This window comes from Aquarana catesbeiana, linkage group LG04 (genome assembly GCF_042186555.1).
Source record: "Aquarana catesbeiana isolate 2022-GZ linkage group LG04, ASM4218655v1, whole genome shotgun sequence".
Lineage (NCBI taxonomy): Eukaryota > Metazoa > Chordata > Amphibia > Anura > Ranidae > Aquarana > Aquarana catesbeiana.
The window spans coordinates 85,706,002-85,726,615 of NC_133327.1; the positions used below are offsets into that span (position 1 = coordinate 85,706,002).

The 20,614-nt window shown below is 41.1% G+C and overlaps 1 protein-coding gene across 2 annotated transcripts in view; it reads left to right on the forward strand.

Annotated features, from left to right (window-relative positions):
- NBAS (NBAS subunit of NRZ tethering complex) overlaps positions 1-20,614 on the forward strand; it is a 1,128,646-nt gene that overhangs the window by 553,170 nt on the left and 554,862 nt on the right. The window contains exon 36 of one of the 2 annotated variants that reach the window (XM_073625357.1): positions 10,483-10,650. The exons of the other annotated variant lie outside the window; for it this stretch is intronic. Within the exon in view, the coding sequence (XP_073481458.1) occupies positions 10,483-10,650 (168 nt within the window). The remainder of the gene's footprint in view (positions 1-10,482; positions 10,651-20,614) is intronic. 2 annotated transcript variants of the gene reach the window in all.

A 20,614-nucleotide genomic window follows, 5' to 3' on the forward strand; every position in this document is an offset into this window, starting at 1 on the left:
TCGCCGCCATTCTCTGTAAGGGAGTCAGGAAGTGAAGCGTTGCGGCTTCACTTCCTGGTTCCCTACTGCGCATGCGCGAGTCGCGCTGCACGTTCTAAGTGGTCCCCGCTATCTCCTGGGACCTGTGTGTTTCCCAGGAGACAGCGGGGGGTGCGGGAAGGGGCGTAGACTCCCGCGGGAGTCTATTCCAGGAAGTGGGTGCAAATACCTGTAGTAGACAGGTATCTGCACCCCCCTCCCCCCTGAAAGGTGCCAATTGTGGCACCGGAGGGGGGGGGGGAAAATCAGATGAGCCGAAGTTCCACTTTTGGGTGGAACTCCGCTTTAATACATGTGGCCCAAAGAAACTAGTAGGGGACTGGTGGCACCATCATGATAGTGTCAGAAGCCTGTTGCTGGATTATTCCTATGTAAATAAGAAGAATATGTTTCAGGGGAGGGGAGCTTAGAGTGTTTAGCTTAGCTCTTGGCTGACCTTTTTGTTCATGCAGGAAGTGGATGGAGATTAAGAACACCTACAGTAGAGATTAAACATTGTCTTGGAACACCTGGAACAAATCTTGAATTGCAAGGTACTGACATGTTGTCATGTTAGGACATTGTCAGTGCATTGATTGTAATTTATGATTAAGTTAATGCTGCAATGGTAAAAAAAAGCAATCATAGTTTTAAAAACCTGAACATTTCTGGGTGATTACGCATACTATACAGTATATTGTGACATGTTTTTTTTTTTTGCTCAGTGGTAGTGCCAAAACAGTGAGTTTACTCCACACCAGAAATAGTTTCAGGGCTTTCATGCTCACTTTTATTTAAAAGAACATCAAAAGTTCACACAGGTATGTCTTCCAATGCAGGGGGTTCTCACCATCAATGCAACAAACATAACATTTAACCTCCTGGCTCTCTCGTGGCAGCTTTACTGCTTCTAGGCCACTTGGTCCTCCTGACCCTTAGTACCCTTTGGTCCTCCTGACCATCAAACACGTCCCAATAATCAAAAGAACCGCGCTAACAAATGAATTATAAGAATGTGAATAGACCACAAATTGCAAAAAATGCTTACAAACTAATCTCTCAAAGTACGGCAAGTTTATAAATGAAAAACACACAGTGTATAATCCAACCCAAATAGTGATACATAAAAACCATAAGTGACTTAAAATAAAAATTAATAAAAAATAAATAAATGAATAAATATTGATGACTAAACAAGAAAAGTCCTTGAGGTCAATTAAATACACCAATGGTGATTGAAAAGTTAATCAGCAAGCACCCAGTGAAAAATCCGCCACCTATAAAAATGCACGCTTACCAAAGGTAAGCTTTAAACCAGCTTATATTGGAAATCCACTCAGTGGGGACAACACCATCAATCTCTTCACAGAGGATTGACACCGGAACTCTCCGTCCAGAGAAACCGAATGGTCAGCAAGGGGAACCCAAGGAAATAAAAGATACATTCTCCATAGTGTGAATCAGTATGAACAATTTATTAAAATAGGGAATAATTGCACTTACATCAGAAAGTACGATTAAAAGCATGTAACCATGGAACAGCCGGCCGGCCTGCATACACCCGTTCACAGTGAGATAGAAACGATGACGTCAGCGTGTCTGCCTTCCGACGTACGTTTCGTCCTATTGGACGTTGTCATAGGAACAGGCGACGCACTGACTCATCGCTCCTTAAATACCATTACACAACCACGCCTCGCTCTGAAGCTCTGGTGGCCACATCCTACCCTCCAAGGAAAACAGGAAGTGTAAATATAGAACCAAGCCTCGCTCTAACGTTCGGATGATGACACTACTACATCCACCGAAGCACCAGGAAGCTTATATATATATATATTCTTATATGTGCTAAAAAAATAGATAACACAGAACCTGGATCCGTAAGAGATGTTATTATAGGAGAATTGAAAGCATTATAAAGCATATAAAATTAACTAATTCTGATAATCATTTATAGAATGTAAAATATAAAACGCCACAACCAGAATTATATGTACAGTAGGTGACCGCGATATTGTGTCAATCTCGCCGCACTTCTCGGCGAGATTTGACACCTACGAGCCCCATCGCAGGAGCCAGCGCCGAGATGGCTCGCTCATCGGGAAAGGAAAACTTTGTTTTGAAAACTTTGCGTCATAAGGGGGCGTGACCCCAGAGTCCCTGCGCATGCTGGGACCATGACGTCGTAAGGGGGCGGGGTTACCGCCTATATAAATGGCTCCGCAGCTCGCACACAGCATTCGAGCCGGAGAGAGCGTCATGTCAACATCGGGGAAGAAGAAAAGAAGAGAAGAAGCGGCGAGACAGCGGCGACAAGACAGCGGCAGCAGACCGGGCCCCTCGCTGGCAATAGAGCTGGAAGAAGATAGCGGCGGGGCCCGAGAGAAGAGGCCGAACACCGGGAGAAGAGGCCGAACACCGGGAGAAGTCGGAAGGAGACCCCCCGAAGTCGGAAGAAGACCCCGGAGCTGACTAATAAATTACTCTTAAAACCTGTGTACTGTGTTTTTTTTATATTGACACTTTTCCCTAGGTGAATGGGTAGGGGTACCATGTACCCCAAACTCATTCACACAGGGTGGGGGGCCGGGATCTGGGGGCCCCCTTATTAAGGGGGCTCCCGGATTCCGATAAGCCCCCCCCCGCAGACCCCGACAACCAACGGCCAGGGTTGTCGGGAAGAGGCCCTTGTCCTCATCAACATGGGGACAAGGTGCTTTGGGGTGGGGGGGCCGCAGGGCGCCCCCCTCCCCCAAGGCACCCACCCCCCCATGTTGAGGGCATGCGGCCTGGTATGGCTCAGGAGGGGGGGGGCGCTCGCTCGTCCCCACCCCCTTTCCTGGCCGGCCGGGCTGCGTGCTCGGATAAGGGTCTGGTATGGATTTGGGGGGGACCCCCACGCCGATTTTTCGGCATAGGGGGTTCCCCTTACAATCCATGCCAGACCTAAGGGCCTGGTATGCCCCCGAGGGGGGAACCCACGCCGGTTTTTTCATTTAAAATTTGGCGCGGTGTTCCCGCCTCAGGATTCATACTAGACAGCTGTCAGCACTGCATGTCACTCATCGCGGAAGGAAAACAAAGTTTTCCTTTCCCGATGAGCGAGCCAGCGCGACATTCACAGTACCCTGTCGCCGAGAACCAGCGCGATGGTATCGCGCTGGAAACACAATCTCGCGGTCAGGTACTGTAAGTGTTCCCATATGCCATCTAGTGGAAAAATTAGAGAAGGCACATATCCCATGTTCACACATGCCATCTCGTGAAAACACTGGAGAAGGCCCATATTGAATGTAAAGGGACTATAAGACAATGGGCAGACTATACAATATATGGGCTCAAATGGCATCATAGGACACCCCTATATTAAAATTAAAATTAAGACAAAACCTACGAGCCTCAAACCTTAAATATGCCCATATATATTAGGGTCTACTACGTAAATAATATAAACATTAAAAATTAAAAAATATAAAAGGACTAGAGCAAACTCTCAAGCCTCATACCTTTGATATGCCTTCATATATTGACGTTCTGATATCAGAGGCATTCCCCACAATAGGTTGGAGGAAGAGGTTAAATGAGGTATATTTTAAATATTATTACCTCATAAAAATGAGTAAAACCAGAAGAAAATATATTACTTCCAATCCTAAATAATAAATTTATTATATACTACTGGAGTTGGGCCTCCAGAGGTTCAGAGCGAGTTTACAGAAAACAATAATTTCGAAATAAAACAACCTATGGCTAATAATCCTAAAACTTCACAGTATATATTTTAGTTACTTTATTATAGTCTTATAACCCCCACACTACCAGACCAGTATACAAGGTACCTACAAATAAAAATTCATGAGTTGTCTAAAAAGGCATAACACCTCAATCTGTATATCCAGGCCATCTCAAGTCTAGAGATCCACCTTAAAAGGGAACCCCCCTCCAATGTGGGGTATAACTGTCAATCCCCAGAAAGATAGTCTTGCTGGGGTCTCGATTGTGTACCTCAAGATAATGTCTGGAGACCGGGTGTTTGGGGAAACCTGTCAGAATGTTAGTTATATGCTCATTGAGCCTTTCAGAGAGAGGACGTTTAGTCCTCCCCGCGTATTGCAACCCGCAGGGACATTGGAGAAGATATACTACGCATTCAGTGGAACACGTAATAAATGATCTAATGTCAAATTCAGCCGAGGTGCTGGTAGAGGTGAACTTGTGTGTTCTTCTGTGTGTACATCCACTCAGGGAGCACACCCTATATTTTCTATTTTGATAGAAGCTGGTCATATACTCAAAGAATCCCCTCTTAACAGGAGGAGGGTCAAGGACATTGGGGGCCACTCTCCCTCTGAGTGAAGGGGCACCCTTATATACCACTTGTGGCTTAGCTGGAAGGATGGTACCCAATATATGATCATTCATGAGATCATGCCAATATTTCCTGACCAGTTTCGCCACATTTCTATGTTGTAAAGAATAGGTGGTGATAAATGGAACTGAAGGTACCCTATCTTGGTTGGGAGCTTTAATTTTCAGCAAGGCACTCCTATCTAAGGATATAACCTCATCCAATGTAGTTAAGGGACGCCTCAGGGTAACCTTTCTCAAGGAAACGCCCTATTAAGACATCAGCCTAAAAATTCTTCATGATCAGAACAATTGCGTTTTAGGCGTATAAGCTGGCAAACACGTCCCACTGTTCCTGCACAGATGCTGTACCTCAGCTCCGTATCTTTCCTTGCAGCTCCCCACCTGCTCTGTCCCTCATGGACACTCTCTCAGGCTCAGGCCTTGGTCTGTTCTGTCCTGGACAGTATGGTGTGTACCAGCACCTCTCATGGCTCCCTTCAAACACCGACCCCCTCAGGAGGGTGAGACTCTTAGCTCTAACTCTGGCTCTCATATGAAGCCTGCGTATACCTGTACCATTAATGTGCTTTCTTCTTACAAAATCTGGCGTAATCCACCATATTAAACAGTGGCACAGGCACGCTCTGCCACTATATCTATATATATATATATATATATATATATATATATATATATATATATATATATATATATATATTTTCACTCTTTCAGACACCAGTTCTGATTGAAACTGAGGAAGGAGGGGAATTGACTTGTGTGTGCACTTTCCAGCTTGGGCTTCTGAGGTCTGTAAAAGCATCTGGAGAGCTCTTGGGTCATAGCCCCATGCAATGCATAAGCCCTACTTGCAGTGCTTAGTTAAGCATCTTCTGATGAAACTGTTTAGTGTTGAGGCCTCATTATTTGGTAGTGCATCTCTTGATATTTACCACTGAATCACCTGAGGGTGACTACCTTTGAGGCATAGCTGAAGTTGCCCATGTACATTGAGGGAATCATTTATGGATTACTAAAAATACTTGCACCACAAGGTACCCTCACTTTGAGTATTTTTTGGAAGACTTTTATGACCTGATAGGTTCACTTACTAGACCGGATTTGTTTGGACATTGTTTAGAAGCAATTGGATCATAAATGTAGTAAAATATTACCCTTTCTCTACTTAAACTAGAATTGCCTAAAAGGACCTCTGATTTTGTTTTTGATAAGGTGTTATTTAACTTGTGGAAATTGATGCTATTTTAGGTGAAGCTCAATAAACAATAGGCACTGCTGGAGATGATACAAGATGTGCAATCTCTATCCAAGTTGACATTTCTCTGTGTGGTTTCTCATGCCTTATTGCAGGCTTTTTCATTGTAAATGTTTATCTCATTGTTCTTTACTTGTTTCCCCTTCAGCGTCCTTTGTGTTTTCTGATCTTTTAACCACACAAATTACAGCCTTTTAGTGCACCGCTGGGTACCATAGTCACTGCTTACCCGCACTGGCTGCAGAGCGAGGGAGCTCTGTGTACTTAAAATATCATTTATATGAAAAATAGGAGCGTATTTTTATTCAAGGTCATTTTTTGCTGGAAAGTTTTGGAGGACTAATCAATGCTTCAGTACTTTTGTTTAGTAGACCAAACCGCTATTGTAAACAATGCAAATTGATTTGACAGTGACCCCTCCCCCACATGCACACCCTATTCTTTTTGTTAATTGCATACTTGAAATACTTATATGAAGATAGTTTATTTGCCAGTGGATTTGTATTGCTATACATCCAGTCTGCCATACATCTTAACCCTGTGTAGCAGGAAACTTTGCTGCACTTAAGGTACTGGATAGTGAAAGGAAAAGCTGATGACCATAACTCTCTGTCACACTGCTCTCTTCTCCTATCAGCATGCCTATTACAATGACATACAAAAAATTGGCTCCTTCTACTGGTCACAACCCCCCACATTCTCACCTCACACTCTGAGCTTTGGTGTACTGGAACTTCAAGATACAGATACCAAGTCAAGTTCACTTTAACAGTCAGGGCCTGGAGTTGAACTTGGAACCTCTGCTGTGTCTGGCAATTACTCTACTCACTGAGCTACCTCAGATGCTGGATAGCACCCTCACTAATCCATTAGACAACCCTGCTTTGTGCCTCGACTTCTGCTGCACCTTGAACTCTTTACTCCTCCCATAGAACGTCCTGATTTAAGCCATGTTTCTGCACTTCCTGTCTGCCAGATTATTGTGCTCTCTCCAGACTGTATCTCACTTTTGTCTTTCCTGCTCTGTATCTTTACTACCACTCGGTGCTGACCCTTGGCTTGTTCCTCAAATACGCTTCAACATGATCCCAACCTGCAACTACTTTGGATTGTTTTGTTGACTACGCTTCTGTTTGATCCTTACCTGCTATATCTGCTACTGGACCCTGGCTTACTCACCTCCTGGTGTGCGATCCTGAGGACCGCAACTTGGTACTTACATGCAGCTAAACCCATCTCCACCATCAGGGGATCTGGTGAACACAGGTTAGTACTTAGACTCCGCACCTCAGATGAGCCTGTGTTATTTGTCAGGGCGACCTGCTTGTATACGAATCCTGGTGGTCAGTGGAAGTCTCTTTACTGCTATACCTACTGTTCTCTGAGCCTGACCCCTGACCGTGACACTTACACTGCCTGCATTTAAAAAAAAAAAATGTCATTAATGATGTTATAAATATGGAGATGAATTAATGTGTGCCTTTTATATAAGGCTGGAGTTTGGCTCTAAGGGGTGTGTGTGTGTTTTTTTTTTTTTTCTTTGAGAGAGTGGATAAGGTTTAGACCCTTTCTCTAGTTTATTTTTTTTTTATCACCTCCACTTGGGAGATCTACCTCTCTAATTGTCCTGGTGACCATTGCTAGTAAGACAAAGGGGGAAATCTAAATTGTTAGCGTTGTCACCAGACCTAAAGGTCCAGCTAGATCTTCCAGTACTGTATGGACAAATGTTCTAATGACAGCTATCTAACTGAGGAATTTCTCGACTTTGGAAAGACTTTCTCTCATTTCCTAATGTATCTCTAGAGCAAGAAGTGAGGGGGGGGGAATCTGTTGGTAGTTTTTATCTTTTCTAAATCTATCCAAAGTTAAAAAAAAATAAGTTATGGCTTTATACAAACTTTACATTTTTTAGCACAGGCTTTTTTATGCATCTCACAACCACAAAACATGCACATAACCTCATATTATCTGTTCACAGCTTTCATGGTTGGATCTTTCATTTAAAGCTTTGTGTATTTTTTTAATGTGACAAATCAACATTTTTATTCCCCAGATATATACTATCATTACAACCCTCTGCCATTGTCTTTTATTAGAGAATGCTTAACTCTGTTGATCTACCAGTGTATCAGATTAATTATCTGTCCTTTTATACACCATGTTAAGTGACTGTGTAATTAAAGAACAAATCAATAGTCTTTCAGAAATAGCGTTCCAATATATGTCCTTTTCATATCACTCTCAATCAACTGTAGCTTCTCTGTAGTGCTTGCAGATGGCCTGTCCTAATTGTTTCACTGAATTCCTTTATTTTCATTTTTCTATATGCCTGATTTCAGTTCATCACATACAATAAAGGCACAACAAGAAGCCCACATATATAATGATTTTCACTCTTAATTGGGCTTTCTTGGAAATGTTGCTAATCTTCTATCTGAGCGGGACCCCTCTGTGTAATAACACGGTTGCAGAAAGCCTCTAGTTTGAGCTTAAATCTACAGTTGCTGTTTTCTTGCATGAAATGGTGTGGAAGGATCACAGGATCCTATATCATATAAACATTAGCATACTAATGCAATTTTTAAAAGCTCATTTAAAATGGTCTGTTGCAAAGTGGAAAACTGGTCTGTGGTCATACAAATCGAAATTTGACATCCTTTTGGCAACCATGGGTGACCTATACTCCAGACTAAAGAGGAGAGGAACCTTCCGACTTGTTATCGGCCCTCAGTTCAAAAGCCTGCATCTCTGACGACATGGGGGTGCATTAGTGTGCATATGGAATAGAAAACTTGATCATCTGGAAAGGCGCTATCAATGCTGTAAAATGTTTGCAACTGGGGTTGTACTTTGCCAGTTTTTTGTTGCTCTATCCCAACTTTTTGAGGCCTGTTGTTGCCATCAATTTCAAAGTTACCTTATTTATTTCTTAAAATTGTACATTTTCTCAGTGTAAAGATATTATATGATTTTTATTTCTATTGTCAATAAAATATGGGTTCATTATATTTGCAAGTCATTGCATTCTGTTTTTTTGTAGGTTTTACACAGCATCCCAACTTTTTTGGAATTGGGATTGTTCCAGTGGCCTTTTTTAACACCTAGTACAGAGTCATAGTTCACTGTTGTCACCATCAGGAATCCCACCCTGAGAAATGGCATGCAGCCATCTTTAGAGGACATGCATGTATACATGAATGGGGCGGCAACACAATGCAACAAAGGATAGAAAAATGGTGAAAACAAGTTTTTAACTAAAAAAATAATGGCAGTTTTTGATGCACAGTGGTTTAGCAAACTAATTGCCATTTATTTAACATCTGCTTTAATCTGTCAAGCTATTGCTAGTGAAGCAAAATGAGGTTCAAATTATGCGTGAATTACTTAGCTCTATGTGTCTGATACGCCCTTTGAAATTCCTGCCCTAAGTAGTTTCCTGTAACTGTGGCTTCATGCTTTGTTTCATGTCCTACGATTGTCAACTCCATTGATGTCTTAAAAGGCTGGGGGACCTGTGAAGATACAGGCCACTGAAATCACTGGGATACTGTTATATATGTGTTGTGCTATACTTTTATAAATCGGCATGAACATGTATTTGTACTGTTGTTCTGTTTAAAAAAAATAAGTTCAGAATTATTTTTATCCAAGCTGGGCATTACATTCTTTGTATTGGACAAGGACTTACTGTTTATGGGGTTCCAAAGCCACTTGACATTCGCATGAAAGGATTGAAAAAAAGCCTAGGATTTGGCAATAAGCATAGCATACAAGTCTCCTGCTATCTCATTGCTGGTTTTCAAAAATGATGGTCAACAAAGGGTGGCACTATTTAAAACAATGTACAGATTCCTGCAATGCATGGTTGGCCATTCTAAGTACAATACAATTTATTATACATTTACAATTGCACCTTTTATGTTTTTTTTTTTTTTTTCTTGAAAACACTGTAACATATACAAATCAGTGACATGTAGAGTCAAAACCAGGCCAATCAAAACTCAGCACAGAGAGAGACTGTGTCTCAGAGCTCAAGGGTTTGCAAATGTTTTATTTTTTAATAAATGCACCATATTTACCTAAGTGTGTAACACCCCAATAATCAGATGTTTTTCTATGTCATCTCTGTTCTTCATCATTTTCTAATTTCTCTTTTGTCTTTTCTTTTGCCTTCTTATCCCCATCCTCGCTTCTCCTTCTCCTATCTCACATTAATCTTCTCTCCACTTTCACCACCTTCACAATTAATCAAATCCAACAAATACAATTCTATGGTTCACCGCCTCCAAAATGTTATTCTACTACAATGGTCATTGATGTTTTATCCCATCATTAATTTTGGTCCTTCATTATGTTCTTGTCTTCAGCGATGTTATTGCTGCATCCTGGTTTTATGTTCGTTTGAGACTGTTGCCTTGTATATTATTGATTCTGTGTGACATAAATAAAGTTTATGTAAAATAAATGATAAAGGGATCTGCTTGTGGCCAGACCTTATTTTCAAAGTGCCATAACAGGGTAAGGAACCCTTTCTTTCAAATTGTTTATTAGTGTGATATAGTAGAGGAGGCAGACCCTGACTTTTTTTTTTTTCTAGATTAGTCCATGGATTGCATATTAGTTGATCTTCTATTGCAAACAAGTGCCAAGCAAATATTATCTGATAACATTCAGTCATTTTGAAGAGCTCTTTGTGTTAGAACGATATTGCATGTTTCCATGTAATTTAAGGTTTTTACTTGCCTAGAATATGTCAACAGTCAGTCATATTTGCTTTATAATATGTTTGCCATGCATGTCCATAATAGACAATGAACTGTGTAATGTTACATTTACAGACTGAGTTGAGGGTTGCATCTGCCCCATCTGTGGATTTGCTGCATCGGACAACAGCCACAACAATGAAAGTTATTACTAATACAACCCTAACTACTAAAGCTGTGTTGCATGCGGTCAGTGATGGACAATGGTGGAAAAAGTCACTAACATATCTGCGTCCCCTGAATGTAAGCATTTTAATTTGTTAAAAAAATAAAAATAAAGGATAAATACATTTTAAAATACAGTGTAGCTTACCCAATAAGTCTATTGATGGTGTTTGAATATAAAGACGACTCTATATACAGTTGGGAAAATAATTATTTGATCCCCTGCAGATTTTGTACATCTGCCCACTTACAAAGAACTGAAGGGTCTAAATTTTTTTTTTTTTTTTTTATCAGAAGTGTATTTTAAATGATAGAGACAGAATATCAACCAAAAATCCCGAAAAAACAAATGATACAATGTTATAAATTGAGTTGCAGTTCACTGAGTAAAATAAGTATTTAATACCCAAGCAAAACATAACTTAGTACTTGGTGGAGAAAGCCTTGTTGGAAAGCACAGAGGTAAGACGTTTCTTGTAGTTGGTTACAAGATTTGCACACATCTCAGGAGGGATTTTGGTCCACTCTTCTTTACAGATCTTCTCTAAATCCTTAAGGGTTTCTTGGCTGTCTCTTGGCAACTCAAAGTTTCAGCTCCCTCCGTAAATTTTCTGTAGAATTAAGGTCTGGAGACTGGCTAGGCCACTCCATAACCTTAATGTGTTTCTTATTAACCACTTCAGCCCTGGAAGGATTTACTCCCTTAATGACCAGGCCATTTTTTGCAATACGGCACTGTGTTATTTTAACTGACAATTGTGCGGTCATGCAACATTTTACCCAAACACAATTGATTTCCTTTTTTCCCCACAAATAGAGCTTTCTTTTGGTGGTATTTGATCACCTCTGCATTTTTTTATTTTTTGCGCTATTAACAAAAAAATAGCAACAATTTTGAAGACATTTTTTTCTTTCTGCTATAAAACATATCCAATAAAAATATGTAAAAAATCAAATTTCTTCATCTATTTAGGCCAGTTTGTATTCTGCTATTTTTGGTAAAAAAAAAAAAAAAAATCCCAACTAGCGTATATTGATTGGTTTGCGCAAAAGTTATCACATCTACAAATATGGGATAGATTTAGGGACTTTTTTTTTTTTTTTACTAGTAATGGTGGAACTGCGCATTGTGGCGGACAAATTGAACACTAAGTGACACCAGTACAGGGATCAGTGCTAAAAAAAATGCACTTTCACAGTATAAATGACACTGGCAGTGAAGGGGCTAACATCAGGGACAATCAAAGGGTTAAATGTGTTCCCTGGGTTTGCTTTCTAACTGTGTGGGGGATGCTGACACTGGACAAAGAGAGAGATCTGTTTTCCTGATTAGTAGGAATCACAGATCTCTCTCTTCCTGTCTGACAGAACAACAGTCTACCTTGTTTACATTGGCACACCGCCCTTTTGTCATTCCAGAGAATGATCACGGGTGGCTAGTAGCCCCGCTGATTGGCTCCCGCTGCGTCCAATCACAGTAGGAGCGGGTTGCTGGTGTTGCGCACACGCGCCCCAGACCAGGGAGCACGAACAACGTACAGGTACGTTGTTTCGTGCAGCTGGGCCGCTCTGCCACAGTATATGTGCAGTGGGTGGTGCGGAAGTAGTTAAACCACTCCTTTGTTGCCTTGGGTCATTGTCATGCTGGGAGACCCATCCACGACCCATCTTCAGTGTTCTGGCTCAGGGAAGAAGATTCGCATCCAAAATTTTACAATACATGGCCCCATCCATTGGCCCCTCAATGCGGCAAAGTCAGCGCCTGTACCTTTAGTAGAGAACCAGCCCCAAAGCATAATGTTTCCACCTCTGTGCTTGACTGTAGGGATGGTGTTCTTAAGGTCAAAGTCAGCATTTTTCTTCCTCCAAACACGATGAGTCGAGGTAAATCACAATTTTGGTCTCATCTTGACCACAGCATTTTCTCCCAATCCTTCTTTGAATCATTTAGCTGTTCATTGGCAAACTTCACACTGGCCTGTACATGTGATTTCTTGAGGAGGGGGACCTTGCGGGCACTGCAGGATTTCTATCTGCTATGGCTAAGCACCAGTTAGGGGTGTGAAACATGTCAGCTGTTTTTGATTCCACTGTCTCTGTATGCTATATGGACTGATTTTTATTCAATAAAGACATTTTCATTGGAGTACAGCTGTCCGGCCTTTTTCGTGTGCATGTGGTCCACACAGAGAGCCGACACCCAGCCTGTGCAGGGGAGGTGAGGTCTTGGCATTGCTACCTGGAGCAGTATATTACTTTTCAGGATTTCAATCCATGTTGGTGTATTGCGCTTGGTGACTGTGGTCCCAACTGTCTTGAGATCATTTACAAGCTCCTCCTGTGTAGTTCTGGGCTGATCTCTCACTTTTCTCATGATCATCCTTACTCCATGAGGAAAAATTTTACATTGAGCTCCAGACTGAGGGTGATTGCTGGTTATTTTGTATTTCTAATAAAATAGATTCTGGTGCGCTACTAATGTCAAAAACTACAATGGTTAAAGATTCACCTTCAACCCAAAGTCCTTATTATATAGGTGAATAAACAAATGTTGTGCAGTCCCAATAAATGAATATTGAATGTGATCCTGACAAAACATTCAAAACATATGTGTTTTCTGTGTAGATAGTTCTTCCTTAGGCTAGTGGTATTTCATCTCCTTTGGTGTTTGAACCAGCCAAAAAGCGGTAAAAGAAGGGGGGGCCTCTTACCAGATATGCTGGACCCCTATTACTGGGGTCTTCAGAGCTTCACAGATGCCGGATCTTTGCAGGCAGGAACAGCTGATTTCACTTGTCGGCTTGAGTCTGCCTTGGGTCCTTCCTGAGCCCTGGGATTGCCGTATCATAAGCTGTGCCTCTGTGGAATCACTTGTTGCATATAGGGAGAGATCAAACAAACAGAGGATCCTCCATGGTGTAGTACATAAAAGCTCTTTATTAAAATTGATGGAAATCTGACATCAAGGGTAAGGCAGAAAGTTCAAAAACGAACAGCTTGGCCGCGGTGATGCTTAGCCGGCTGATGTGTGGTGTGATGTCAGGTTCCGTGGCTCTGTCTGACGCAGCGCTTCTCTATAAGAGGCTTCTTCCATTTTGCGAACAATTGCTCCAACAGGTGTCTCCTTCTCACCAAGCTTCTTGATGGTCTTGTAGCCCATTCCAGCCTTGTACAGGTCTACAATCTTGTCCCTGACATCCTTTGACAGTTCTTTGGTCTTGCCGTGATGGTGAGGTTTGAATGGAAGGAAGAGATTCTGTGGACAGGTGTCTTTTATACACATAATGAGTTGTCATTAGGAGCACCTTCTTAAATTGACAGGACTAATCTGTGTACCACATGAGCACGTACTGTAGCCGGTCTGTGGGAGCCAGAATTGTTGTTGGTTGGTAGAGGATCAAATACTAATTTTACTCTGTGAACTGCAACTCAGTTTATAACATTTGTATTATGTGTTTTTTCAGGATTTTTGGTTGATATTCTGTCTCTATCATTTAAAATATACCTATGATAAACATTTTAGACCCTTTATTTCTTTGCAAGCTTACAAAATCTGCAGGGGATAAAATATTTATTTACCCCACTGTAAACTGATAAATGCAGTATAAACTTTTTGTAGTTTCCACTAGTATACTGTAGTTATTCTCCTATTTTGCCCACCTAACACTGCTTTTTCCACAAGTTTGACTCATTTTGCACAAGACCAAAAAGTTAAGTTCATGTTTCAGGCACACAACATAAATATATGCAGTATATATCTAATTCACATCAGTACCTGCCCTCAGGGAGCTCACAATCTAAAGTCCCTAATTCACATTCATACATACGCATACTAGGGCCAATAACCTGCCAGCATGTCTTTGGGGTGGGGGAGAAAATAAGAGTACCTGGAGGCAACCCATGCAGGTATAGGAAGAATGTGCAATCTTCATGCTGGTGATGTCATGACTGAGATTTGAACCAACAACTCTATTGCTGCCAGCCAGAGGCACTGATCACTAAGCCCATGTGACAGTTGGCAAACTCCAAGCAAATTACTGTATGAATTTTTGTCAGTATGGACCTCTTCAGACCTACAATTTGTCGTGCTGTGGTGCCAATTTCTGCACCCCAACATACAACTACGGCAGGTGACAACTCACCTGTGCAGCAGCAGCACGTCACAACCTTATGTAATGATGTGCTGCATGGAAAAATAGGCGCAGGGACATTTTTTGTCTCTTGTTCAGTTTTATTACATCCATAAAACCTAGATTTGGGGAACATTAGTTCTTCCATTTGATGTTTTATCAGCTGTGGATCCTGTAGATCCTTTAGCATTACAGAATATGTCCCTACTTCGTCCTTGAGTTTTAGCTGACAACCTTTATTTTTCACAAATTATGGGCATTATTTGTGTACATAATTAAAATAAACTTAGCTGAAAAAATCTAAATGGGTGAATAGTTATGCAAAGCTGTATCAAAGTTTCCTTAAACCCTTACTGCTTAAAATGGTCTTACCACTTTATATTATTGCATAAGGCAAGTATAAATGTGAAAGACTAATTGTAGATCAGCCCATCATTTGGGAATATGCATTAAAATTCAGCTGACAGGCATACTATTCTTTTAGCTGACACACATTTGGCAATGAAGGAACTTATGTGATCGTTTTGAAGCCCAGAATACAGAGCTCTGAACTACTGTGCAGCATACAGTAGTCAGGATGATAGATACTGCTGCAAGCTTCTCTGGTACACCCGTGAAAGTTACAATATTTAAGATTACTGTAGATCAGGGGTCTCCAAACTATGGCCCTCCAGTTGTTCAGGAACTACAATTCCCATCATGCCTAATCATAGCTGTGAATGTCAGAGTTTTACAATGCCTCATGGGACGTGCATTTCCGCAACAGCTGGAGGGCCGTAGATTGGAGATCTCTGCTGTGTTACTGAATGAAGTGCATTCCGCTCAAAATATCAACTCTTCTATCATTTGCTATTGTGTTCACACACTTATTTTTGGCAGCTGATAGATACAGGCAGTAATCTTGGATGATATTAGATAATCATTTGAATGTTTCTTGCTTGAACACTGAGACGGCTTTACTCTCTAAAAGCAGGTAGTATTTACAGGTCATCACTTCTGTTACAAATGGAAACAATGAAAGGTGTATTTCTTCTTAGAGTTCAGCAATTTGAGCAGTGCAAATTATTCCTTAATGTCCCAGTGGTCAGTTGCACATCCTAACCCATGTTATAGTGTTGTAAGCCTGCCTCACTTTACAGCGTTCTTGGAATTTTTATGCGTGGGTGTGCTGCGTTGGGCTGCAAGGCACATGTGTTAAGAGTGTAGTTGAAAAGGTGTGTTGAGGTGCTTTTTCAAAGGACCACACATTATTGTGACACATAGGAGTGACACTGACCTTAAAGTCCTATGTCTAGTAAGCTATAATGCATATGTTATTTGTGATAATGGTAACCAGTTTTAGCTGTGTATTATTTTTAGCTCCCATTAGTTGCCATTGCTAACATTAACAGATGTTTTGGCAAGTGTATTAGTCCAGTTATCTGTTACACTAAATTTACCTGCCACGGCATGCTCTTTTTGAATAGATGCAGGTTTTATGCAATGGAAAATTAATTTCACAAATGTTTCCTAAATGTCATACTCTGTAAATACCATGTAATGTGTATCTACACCCAAGAATAAAAATGTGAATATTTTGCAGATTACCAGTCCTTAAGGTATCATTCACATGAGGGATGGATAGGAAAAAACAGGGATTTAAGAAATGGTTTTACTTCCCCCTGACCACCCACATGAGGGAGAATATGCAGATGCTCTTAAGAATAAATACATGCTGTGGCCATGATGCTTTGCAACCTTGCAAAAAAATACCCACCGTCGTGTTTGGCAGCGATACTTTAAAGTGGAACTATACTCACCTTCAACACTTCCTGGAACTCCCCGCAGGTTGCTGACATTTTTGGCCTCAATCGCCAGCCGCTGTCATTGACTGGGCCGAGATGACTTCACTCCTGTGCATTTGAAGAAGTTCTGTCAGCTCCCGCATTGCCAAATTTGTGCAGTTGTGCATGTGCAGCTCACTGTACAGGAACGGACAGGCAAGTTTGAGGCTTTAGAAAATAGTAAAAACCTTTGCGCCAGTGGTGTCGATAGCAGATAATATATATGAATTACATATACTGGTGATACATCTAGTAAGAAAACATTCCCAACAATAAAGAAAATTTGTGGAAATATATAAACAATCAGTGTAAGCTGCTCCCCAATTTTTGAATAATCAAAAAAATAGATAATCAAAAAAAGGAATGTAAGGAAGATAGGGGGCGCTAGATACCATATTATTCAAGTGCTCTAAATAAATAAATCTCCTGCATTACCAAAAAAATGGAAATGTAAGAAAGCTAGGGGGCGCTAGATACCATACTATTCAAGTGCTTTAAATAAATAAATATCCTGCATTACCAAAAAAATGAAAAACATAATAATGACAAATCATAATTAGATTACACATAGGAGTGCCCACAATAGTGAAAAAAATATATAGTGATTGATTGTCCACATAAAAAAGTGTTTTGAAGTGGTTGAAATGATATCTTTCAATAATATCCCAATCTTGTTGCTGTAAACGAAAGGTTTTCCATCACCAAAGGAAAATAAGAAAAAGGAAAACACCTCGAAGTAGTAGATATCTGCTTACCAGATACCAATGACTCCTTTAGTTAAAAAGAGAGTCACTAGCGCTTGTGCAGGGTTGTGCCTGCTCACATGGATGGCCGGACTGTGGTTGGTATTATAGGCATGGATCGTTCCCGTCAAGCTCATTCAAGATAGGATAAGGATACATAGGAAACAAAAACAGTCTCCATAGCGTAAAACCATTTATTAAAAAAGTAAACAAATTAAAAAGCCAAATGGCCACTTACATTGGTGGGTGCCTACCCGGCACTGGGGCTGCTTGCATGTCAGGGTGACTTCACAGTCAGAAAAAGCCTTTCATGTCTCCTCCACGCTGGCGTGCGTTCCAGCTTACACAGGGGGGCAGCCAAAGGATCCGGATGTTGTTGGGTGATAGGACATGTGACCACGTACCGCTCCGACGTACGTTTCGTAGTGAACGTCTTCAGGGAAGCGTACCTTTGAGTTTGAGGCTTTAATGCAGAAGAGACAAAGCACGTCTCTTCTGCATCAAAAATCCTGCCTGTTCACCCATGTTTTGTTTTTGCACTAAAGTTCCACTTCAGTGTAATGGGGCTGTGCCACCACCATGAGCCAAATGCTTTAGTCTTTGTTGCTGTGTGGTATTTAGATATCAAATGTCAATTTTGGCTGTCAAAAAAAGGGGGTAGGAGCATTCAGAAGGTGGCAGTATCACCTCCTGAATACCTGGCAGCTACTGTACTACTTCCCTCTGAAAAGCTATCCACTGCAAATATATAAAACCACTTTCAATGGTATATTTAACAGACTAAAAAGGAGCGTATAAAAGATGATCATTATTAAGGTTTACATACGTTTTTATACGCGTGCTATATAAAATATGGTAGGTAAATAACTGCGTATCTGAGGGAGATTCTGACATTTTTCATCTGTCCTGTGTCCCTATTTGTGTTACACACCCTTCAATCATTCCCTTCATATGCAGGTTCAAATTGTAGCTGTCAGTGAGCTCACTAACCTGCCAATTCTACCCTCTGCATCATCTCCTCTATGATGAACACTTCGCCTACACACAAGGATAAGTTAACAGATATCTGAGCAGACAGGGTATCATTATATAGTATGTTTGCACTGTCAGGATTTTCCTAATAAGAAGATGCAACAAGCTGTAATGCGTTGGTGTAGTCCACACTGCTATTTAGTTGGATAGCACATAAGTGGAATGTGGAGTGTCGTTGGTTGATGAGGGTTACAGAAACTTTCCTGTTTGCTTAAATGGGGCCCAGTTTGAACTAAAATCTCTTGATTATTCATCTGCTTGTTTCTGCAGATGGGGGATATTGATGCCAATTGACAACTTTAATGTTTCTTTTAATCCACTATGCTTCACTCATATGGGTACATGATGCATTGAATGGTTCTTCCTCATTTTATAGGGAGGTGACTCCTCAGTTAAAACCTGTACTGAGGTACATTTATCAGCTAACCAGGTAAAAATGTGCCGAAAGTGAACATATGGTTAATAGATATTCAAGTATCTATATATACTTAAGCAGTAAATGAGCTTTAAAGCAAGTTCCCTGACTTCTGTAGCTGCAGGCATTGTTGAGCAATTAACTAAAATTCTATCGTAGCAGCACTGAAGTCTTTCAGATTGTTCTGTAAGAACCCTGGTTGCACTCCCAGCAGTAACTAAAGCTGACCATAGATGGATCGAAATTTGGCTGGTTCAGCAGGGAATGACCATTTATGGCTACCCCCATTCTAAAAAAAAATGATCGCTAGATTGACTTCAATCGAACGGAAATGTTGGAACACTTTTGTTGATCAGGAATCAGAATACAGTGTCTTAGTGAAGAGGATGACTCTATCCACCTCACTTGTGTGGATGAAGGAATTCGTTTTTTTTTTTGTTGTTTTGTTGGTCAACCTCCTGGCTTAGTGTTTTGCTGTGTGTATTGAGGATACATTTTTCCACAGTTCCGACAGCTACAGAGGTCAATAAGGGCTTGTTATAAATCATATTTACTGCTTGTGAATAATATATAAATGCTTGAATGCTTTCAAAAAGCCCTAGGTCAGATAATTATTTTTATTGATAGAACAAAAGTACAAATCAATTTTTTCAGGCCCCTTTCACATGGGGCAGATTCTGTTGCGAACTGTAGGGGATCTGTGAGCTGGTCTCCTGCTGATCGAAACAGAACGACGGATGACACATCCGTGTCCACTCGGTATATGCTCTATTGGCAGCCGGGAGTAAACAGACTCTACTATCCATTTACACCCGGCTACCTCCAAATCCGCTCCACCTAAATGAAGAAGGATGGCATCCTCTCCTGTTTTTTTTTTTTTTGAGCTCTGATCGGACCCAGGGGTAGGCGGGTGTCCACGAACACAAGTCTGTTTACAATCTTAGGGATGAATAGCTCTTCAAATCAGGTCTTCCTGAAAAACTGACAGGCAGACCTGATCAGAATGCCCATCTGAAAGGGGCCATAAACAGTTCCTGACATGTGAAGAATGAAATCTTCCAACCGCCTGAAGAAGTTTAAAGAGACTGTAGAAGAAGGGAGATAAAGAAGAACTCTCTTCGGATTAAAAACCTCTATTTTGTTGGCTGTAGCTTTCCTCTATTTTTAAGCCCAAGGCATTCCTGTGGGGGGACATATAGCCAGCCTTGAACCCTCATCTCGTCTTTAAGCTCATGTTTTATTTAATTATTTTATTTAACCCTTTGCCTTCCCTTACTGACTTTTTGCAGGTCTCTTAAAGCAGATCTTCACTGCATCTAAGCACCACAAACCAAAACACTATTTAAAAGAGAAATATATATATATATATATATATATATATATATATATATATATATATATATATATATATATATATATATATATATATATATATATGGAAGCAGCATCTGTCCCCTGCTGGCTCTAAGACTGAGAACCGAGTGATCAAACATTGTTGATCGCTCGGTTCTCAGGGCTCCCTGAGCAGAGTGCTGGCAGTCACCACTGTCTGTCTTGCCCCCCTCCCTCATTGTTGGAGCTCTGGGCTGTGGAGGCGGTGGGAGAGGCCAACTCAGGCCCTCAGTGGCTCGCTGAGAGGCTGAGCAAGGTCAGCCAGTCCAGGCATGTATGCAGATCCCGATTTCATTATTGCCGTCTTGCCCAAGCCTGGACCAGCTCTGTGATTCCAGCCGACAGGGGGTTTAAAACCCCACTGTCTGTGCTGAAAATGGGTTACATGAGTGCAGAATGAACTGCACTCCTGTGAGCCATGGGAAAAGTACAGCAAAATGAGCTTTGGTTTTACTTCTTTATTTTTAATATTCAAAGCACCCCCCCCCCAACCCCCCATTCAGCCAT